The 8458-nt window shown below is 37.2% G+C and overlaps 2 protein-coding genes across 2 annotated transcripts in view; both read right to left on the reverse strand.

Annotated features, from left to right (window-relative positions):
- Window positions 1-2894, reverse strand: part of gk5 (glycerol kinase 5) — a 19044-nt gene extending 16150 nt beyond the window's left edge. The window contains exons 1-4 of the mRNA XM_016472719.1: window positions 2280-2894; window positions 2090-2183; window positions 914-989; window positions 732-825 (exon numbers count right to left, since the gene is read on the reverse strand). Coding sequence (XP_016328205.1) covers window positions 732-825; window positions 914-989; window positions 2090-2183; window positions 2280-2408 — 393 coding nt within the window. The 5' untranslated portion in view covers window positions 2409-2894. The remainder of the gene's footprint in view (window positions 1-731; window positions 826-913; window positions 990-2089; window positions 2184-2279) is intronic.
- Window positions 2895-4933: 2039 nt separating this feature from the next.
- The window catches only part of xrn1 (5'-3' exoribonuclease 1), a 31475-nt gene continuing 27950 nt past the window's right edge, over window positions 4934-8458 (reverse strand). Inside the window, exons 41-42 of the mRNA XM_016472729.1 lie at window positions 7618-7775; window positions 4934-5969 (exon numbers count right to left, since the gene is read on the reverse strand). Coding sequence (XP_016328215.1) covers window positions 5691-5969; window positions 7618-7775 — 437 coding nt within the window. The 3' untranslated portion in view covers window positions 4934-5690. The remainder of the gene's footprint in view (window positions 5970-7617; window positions 7776-8458) is intronic.

The raw sequence follows: 8458 nt of genomic DNA on the forward strand, positions 1-8458 counted from the left end.
CGTTCAGTTTTTAATTGTAGTGTCTGTTCTTTTACTGAACTAAATGATTTTTATTACTATAAAAAATCTAAACGACCGTGGGGGTTGGTGACACGGTGGGCAAGTGACATAACCGGTGTTGCGGCTTAACACCGGTATCACCGTCAGCACCGTCTATCGCGGCAAGCCTAGTAAGGAGTTGGTAAGTTTTTGAAAAGTCTCTTATGCTCACCAAGGCAGAATTTATTTGATCAAAATAAAGTAAAAACAGTAATACTGTTAAATATTATTACAATTAAAAAACTTTTCTATTTATATATTACAATACTTCAGGAATCATTCTAATATGCTGATTTTGTGCTCAAAAAACATTTCAAAATTGTTCAAAATAGTTGTGCTGCTTAATATTTTGTGTTCAAAACAATGCCCTTTTTTCAGGATTTTTAATGAATTGAAAGTTCAAAAGAACAGCATTTATTAGAAATGTAAATCTTTTGTATTATTAAAACTTTTGAACAGTAATAATAATGCAATAATGTATGAATTGTGAATGTCAATCCAAGATGTGGTCATTTGGATTATGTTGACTGATCTGTTCCAGTAATTGTCCAACGAGATTCTGACATTCTCTAGTATTTCTGTTCAGATCACGTCTAGACATAAAACACTCCCTAATACAACAGTGTTAATCACAAGGAGAGTCTGAAATGAACAAATATGTTCCAAGATGACATCATCCACAGCAGCTTCACCTTCATAGTGCAGGACCCGTTCCACGATCTCACCAACTCGGCTGCCCTCAAGTCCTGCCAGGTGATGAAATTATGAAACGGTTTTCCCGTGTTTCTGGGGATGATAACAAAAGAATATATGCCGCCTCAGTCAGTTCACTAAGTTTTCTGCCGAACAATCACAGGATGTAATGTATACGAACCTGTCCCACGTCATGAACGTTGCCCTCTGGGTTGAGATGCCAAGACTTTCCATTTGGCACATCTGTAAGCCTGCATCTAAACCAAAGAGAGAGAAGAGGAGAGGAGTCTTGTCACTATTATAACCTTTATCGGACCTTTAAACTCATGGACCTACATTCATCACAGGGGTTCTCAACCTTTTTGACTCCAAGGCCTCCCTTTGTCCGAGACAATATTTAGAGGCACCTCTGTTGCAGTAAATATAACTGATGTCTAAAAATATTATGTCAGTGTAATGAGTTTTCACATCTTTATATATTTTTAATTGCCTTTCAATTAAGATAATGTTCATATAACTAAATTTAAATAATTTTAAGAATTATTGAGGCCCTCCTGGATGTTTGCTAAGCACCTCTAGTGGGCCTCAAACCCTTGGATGAGAACCACTAATATATCAGACAGCACATCAAAATGATTTACAGTAGCCCTGAAAAGTACATTAACACCTTCTCTTATCAGACATCCAATATGCTGGATTCATGTTTTAGATTCTCTTTCCATACTGCCTTATTTTTTTTGTGTTTGTTTGTTAGTTGGTTGGTTAATATAAAATTACATTCATAAAAGGCAGCAAGTGAAAGTAATGCTATAATATTAAATGCTACTATATTTTTATTTTCGTATAACAATTTTTGTGTGACTTTTGATGTCCAGGACGTTTGGACTGTAAAATTGTACCGTGTCCATATTACACATTAACATATGATAATGTGCAATAATACCAACTTTAATAATGCGTAATCTGCTGTTAATTAGTTTCACTTACTGTGACACTCAACAAAAAAATAATTATAGTAATAAAAATGTATAATTAATAATATTTTATATAATAAACCAGTTAAAAATGCACATGCAGAAGTATGGGCTTGATTAATCTTGCAACACCAGTGAAAATACTCCGATTTAATAAATGTAATTAATTACAATACAATTTATCCCCACAAAATACAGAAAGATTGTTTGCAGCTTGCGATTTAATGTGCAATATTTGTTTAACATAATTTGATTGCAAGCAAGCATGCCACTAGGTTTGATGTTTTGACTTCTGATGCAATGACATTTATCATTTTTTTTAAGTAATTTAAGTGTCCAAAAAGATTTGGGGGGCGTTGTATGCTTAAATAAAGATGTCTGACCTTGAACTGCTCCTTTGACTACAGTCACAAACCCTTTCCACAGATCCTCAGGGTCGATCTCTACCCATCCAGGCTGAGGATAAAGTAGGGACACCTGTAACAAGGAAGCTGCTATCAGATTTCTCACACGTGTAAGGCACTGGCAACAATCCTGTCAAGTCAGTCCAACAGTCAGCCTGTGGTCATTTACCTTCGCGGAGCAGGACCCCCTGATACTGGCGCTCTTATCGTACACATGGCACCTGATGGAGGTTGTTCCCACATCAACAGAGAGAATGAAAGTCTCTCGTTTGCTGAACCCGTTTCTCTGAGTCCCCATTGCACAATGTGTTCATTCAAAAAGCCGCAAGGATACTTTAGTCACCATGGCTGTGAGCATGTCAGGGAGGATCCAAACTTGAGTAAAATGATCCCGTTTTCAACTTTGCTCCGTAGACCTTTGAGTTTCATTCCTCCATAGGCTTGAATGCCAGACCACTGGCAGATTTTTAATCCGTTAAGAAGGCCGACTCAGTGTGTTCACATCATTGTTCTGAAGGTGTGTTTTGAATGGACAAATAATAATCTTAAACATATGTACGTGTGCCCCAAACTTTCCCAAACTCGCGCATGTGATCTCGCGCCCTATTTAAAATCGGCAAACGAAACATCTAACGTTTACAGTTGCGATTTAAGCCAAAAAACAGGCGCTTATTTTCTACAGTGAGAGATAAAAGTTACCGAAAACTTGAAGCGGACGGATCAATCTCAGTACAGCCAACAAAATATAGGCGGTCGATTAAGTACAACAGTACAATTCAGCACGTCACACATCAGCCGATAGGTGTGGAGACTTCTTAAAGAGACAGAGCAGCAATTGCAGGCTGCAGACGTCACGTGCACTCGCTGCTAAATAATGGAGCTGTTCGGAAAAGGACTCTTTTCACATTCCAGGGTTCTTACAAGAGGAAATATTCATATTTGGATGAACTTCTATCCACCTTATTTTTCCTGTAATAGTGGGCGTGGCCATTTGTAAATTTTATGGGTCTGGCTTCCGCTCTCATCCGCTTCCAGCTATTTTTATCTGTACAAAACAACTCGTTTTGCTGCTTGATATTGCAAATTGGTGTCTTACCATATTATTTTAATGTATTATCTTAATTATGAACACACTGGTTTGTAGTGCTTCTCTAATCTTTTTGTATTCTATCTGTTTTCTTTTTATTTATTATACAATTAACAAAAGCAAAAAAAAGGCCTCTAACACTAGCTTGCTCTATTCTTTTTATATTCTGTTTTCTTTTTATTTATTATAATTTAAAAAAAAAAACATTGCTACGTGTACTGCATTAAGCTAACTGAGACTTGTTATTGCTTCCATTGTCCTCATTTGTAAGTCGCTTTGGATAAAAGCGTCTGCTAAATGACTAAATGTAATTTAAATGTAGTGCAAACAGTTTTGTCTTTTACTGCACTTTGTTATTCTTCTCGTTATACCCTACAGCGGCTAATGAACTGGAAGTCTCACCCATTCACAGAAAATGGCTTACTTCCGCGTCGAAGAATAAGGTGAAAGGAAACTACAACAAATATCACTTTTGTGTCCAAATTTGTTCCAACAGCAAAAAAATAAAAAATCCATTATAGCATTTGTAAGACTTTACAAAAGAGAGATTGATTATGGCGGTCAGAAGAGAGAAATTTGCCAAATGTTATATACGTTATATACATATTATACGTGGTATACAGTAATTGTTTTAAAAATTAAAAAAAAAAAAACACTTTAGATTTATGGTATAAATAACTGTGGGAACGGTCATCACAGTCTGTGAACAGGGTCCATATAAACTGGATCCAATACACAAGAATAAATCATAAGGGACTACAGCACCTGCTTGGAGAAAATTGTCAATAAAAAGTAAAGACGTGTAATATATTTTATGAATTTTGAATGGTTCTTATGGACGCTCTGGCACTTTTGTATATTACTTTGTTCTTAACAGAATTATTAATTATTAGCATTTATGAGCCATGTGCTCCCTCTGGAATTTTAGAATGTTTGTCTGTTGATTTATGAGCAAATTAAAGTCTATGATTAACATTACTGGAAGAGACCTTTACATGTTGAAACATGAGTAACAACTATGCTTCAAACATGAACTTAGAAGCTGCAGTATTTTTGCTAATAAGCTGCTCAGACAATCATTGCATTTCTAATAGCAACTTGTTAACATATATTTTCTGGGTTGGCCTTTAAATTGAGGTCACAACTGAACAGTTTTATAAGCCAGGCCATTAGAGACCATATTATTTTTGCTTGTGTTGGATTTTTAAGGAAACAAAACAATTTCAAAAGAGAGTTCAAAATCATGTCAGCATCATCAAAACACTACTGAGAAGCCATAATGATCACAAGATCATAGGCATTATGATAGCAAAATGTTTATTATGATAACAAAATGTCCATTTATAGCACACCATCCTGTTAGGAGGTGCACTCATTTTTTTTTGTCATTCTGGTTTCAAGTCATTGAATAAACAACTCAAATGTCATTAAAAATAAAAGGGTTTACTTGCGATCTTTTAAAACTTGGACAAAAGAGATCTGGTAGGATACAAATACGCAGAGAAGATGAAAACAAAAAGGGTGACAGCATAGAAATATTAACAATTGTTATTTATCCATTTGTAAAATGGTGCATATAAAATCCATAGATCTAAATACACAAAATTCATTTTAAAACCACAGAACTCAAACATCTCCCCTAGAAATAAAGGTAGGCTAATACAAAAATAAAACCAATTCGAAATGTTCACAATTCGAGCAACATCATATTAGAAAGGCATCTTATTATCGCGTTGAAGTTTGTATCCCCTGCCCGACCATGTTTAGTCTTGTATAGACACACAAACACACAGACATTCAATGATCCACATAGATTACATTTGCTTAAATCAGTGTGCTTCCTGGTTTGGTGAACATAATGAAACATTCCATAGAATGCTTCCAACAAATCTTTGAGCACAAAACTGGTCTTAATTTGAACCTCTGAAACTAGATCCAAGGGTTCAGTCTGACAGCTTTACTGCTTTCTGAGTAACACCGTGCGATAGCATTATCTCTATCCTTCCGTGCTGGACTGCAACACTGTGCAATAGAGAAAAAAATGGAATGCGAGAGTACAGATGTTGTATTGAAGCAGCTTGTGCCACATTGTATTACTTCCTTGTGCATAACGTCCTGTCTACAAAACGAATTATTGCACTTTGAATATTAAAATCCAGCATCACAAAATAACCAGTGAACATGATAAAAGCTTAAGGACCTGATTTGGGTCAAAAAAAGGGAAAGAAAAAGAAAGGAAAACGCTGAGGTAAATGTAAAACCCATTTCATGATTCCGTGATCATTTCGGTGCAGTAATCAATATCAATAAAAATGTTTTCCACCACTACCTCCACTCAAAACATGCCAACTAAAACAAATACAAAACTAATTCGATGCCAGCGACAAATACATTGTCTCACCAAGCGTGATCGAATCATGAAGACGAACAATCTTGTTTCATGCTATGAAATGTCGGGTTTTGTCGAGAGATGGACGGTGCAGGAAAATGATTTCAGTCCGTCACTTTAGCAGCCTCGAAATTGATTGCCAGTTTCCGGTGTTTCCGCTTGGAGGCCGAGCCGGGCGTGTGAGGATTGGCGTTCGGCCTGGGCGTCTTGGGTGTGGTGGGCGTGGGCTTATCTGCAGGCTCATGGGTGCTTATGGGTGGGGGGGTCTTGGGGGCTGATGCAGGCATTGAGGCAGAAGTAGCCAGTCCACCGCTTGGGGTCTGGCCAGACACTTGCTTTGCCTCTTGGTTCTTGGTTCTGCCTGAAACTCTCTTCTTGGTCACCTACAGACACAATGGCATGTTATAGCTACAGTGATATATCAGGATAAAGGGGTCAATGACAAAGTGTGTCTGTGATACTCTTTGTATTTTGAATGAGTTTTATAGCAATTTCAAGCACAGTTCATATTTAACAACATATTTTCATAATAATAACCTTAATAAATCTGTGTTTATATTTATTATTTTCTAAAAAGTTTTCAAGTACAGTTTAAGGCAAATTCATAAATATCATAAAAGTTTCTGGGGAGTTCCACCACATGACTTTTTACAACCTGAACTAATCTTGACTGGTCATAAACAGATCAAACTACCTAACATTTTAAAAGACATTTTGACCTTGACGCACAGTCATGAGTAGTGTTGGGTATCCGATTCCGATTTCGGATTCTGCTTATCGATTCCAATTCTTTTCGATTCCTAGTTTTGATTCCAATAAGGAAAAAAAAAAAAAAAAGTCAAAACAGTCAAACATTCAGATGTCACACATATTATTCTGTGTCTTTTTACAAATCATTCTGTTGCAGCTGAATAACATGAGCAAAAATCAGCAGCCCACAGAACACTTAGGCCTACAAGCGGAACTTTTGCCTACGGTTTTAACAAAAATAGCACAGCAAAAACAACTAGACCAATATACATTTCAAACATTAAATTGTTAGAGACAAGTAACTAGTCAGTAATAAAATAGGAACAAACAAATCAGTTAACAATAGCATAAATAAATACAAATGAACAAATTTCAGAAATTGAAATTAGAAGTTTTGAAACACTGCAAAGTTTTTCTATTCATAATAAATCAAATATAGATGAATCCTCATTAAAGTTACGAAAGATATTCAATCTAGATCAGTGAATGATTTTCTTTTGTTCTTTGATTAACATTAATGACAGGCAGCACGTTTATTTGGCTGCCGTCTCTTTAACACCGAATGCACACGGATCTAAAAATACTGTTACACATGCGTTTTCTTTCTCATCTGTTTACGTTCAAGTAAGATAAAAATCCTGTTTACGAGGAAATAATGACTTAATTTGGGCCAAATTGGTCACAAAATGTGATAGAGAAAACAGTTCCAGGCCCTGAACTACTAGAACGGATCCTTTTTGTACTTAAATGGTTTAAAATCACATTAGAATGCGAACGCAGGAATCAGAATGCACATGTCTTATTGAATACCCGGTTCTTGGAAATTTGGAACCGGTTCTCATTACCCAACCCTAGTCATGAGGGTCATATAACTACCCGTTTTTCATGTTTTTTTTCTTTCCAGTTGCACTACATGATTTTGCTGATTTTGTTTAATATTTGTGAATTTGTTGAATATTTTAAAATCTCTTCACATTTATTTGTGGCTCAAAATCTATTTATCTGGAAATATACTGAACCGCTTCGAGATGCTGAAAACACTGGATCATGAGCTGCACGTGTGTAAATGATCACAGTGTCACGATTTGTTCTAAAACACGCAGAGTAATGGACTATATTCTTATTTAATAAAAACAGCCCCTACTGTGTGTATCAACTTGATGTCGGAAATGTGCAGCTAGTACAAGTGTATGGAAAAAGAGTACTGAAACAAATATTCAGAATCTATATGTATTTTTTTAAAAATCGATATTTTTGACAATATTATTAGGAAGTTCTCACCTGTAGGGGAACAAACTGATTGTGGGATCCGCTGGCTGCTGATGGCACAGGGGCCTGTGCTCCAGGGAAAGTTCCTCTATAGAACGGCTGGCCCTGGTGGGGAAACTGCATCCCCCAATGAAGAGGTCCATAGCCTTGTGGGGGCATCAGAAGACAACCTGTGTAAATAAAACATCAGATCTAATGTAAAAGTAAAGAACAACTGAATTAGAAGAACAGGATTTAAAGGGGTCATATGATGCAATTTCAAATTTTCCTTTCTCTTTGGAGTGTTACAAGCTGTTCGTGCATAGATAAGATCCCTAAAGTTGCAAAGACTAAAGTCTCAAACCCGAAGAGATATTCTTTTATAAAAGTTAAGACTCCTCCACGCCCTCCTAAAACGCCTCGTTTAAACACGCCCCCACGTCTACGTCACAGTGTGGGAAGATTTGCATAACACCACCCAAATGTTCACGCAAAGAAAGAAGGCGTAACTTTTATTCTCGCTGTAGTATTGTTGTTGCCGCCGCCGCCATGTTGTGCAGGCGCTGTGTGATTCGTTGTGAAAGCGAAACTACTTTGTTTGGCCTTCCAAAAGAGGATGATATCCGCTTTGTCATGCCTGGAGCTGATCCGTGCTGGTCGCTGAGGAAATACATCAACTTCGCGCTGTGGATCGCCGGATCGGCTTTCACCGTGGACGAAGCGGAGTCCAGCCCGGGGTCGTCACATGTGGTTGCCGCAAGCCCGCGTCGTTCTCAAGCCCGCCGGCCACCGCTCACTCTAGCCCGCCGTGTGTGACGCTGTGTGTTTTGTTGTGAAAGTGAAAATACTTTGTTTGGCCTTCCAAAAGAGGACA

The sequence above is a fragment of the Sinocyclocheilus anshuiensis genome, unplaced genomic scaffold, assembly GCF_001515605.1.
Source record: "Sinocyclocheilus anshuiensis isolate Anshui unplaced genomic scaffold, SAMN03320099.WGS_v1.1 scaffold1299, whole genome shotgun sequence".
Lineage (NCBI taxonomy): Eukaryota > Metazoa > Chordata > Actinopteri > Cypriniformes > Cyprinidae > Sinocyclocheilus > Sinocyclocheilus anshuiensis.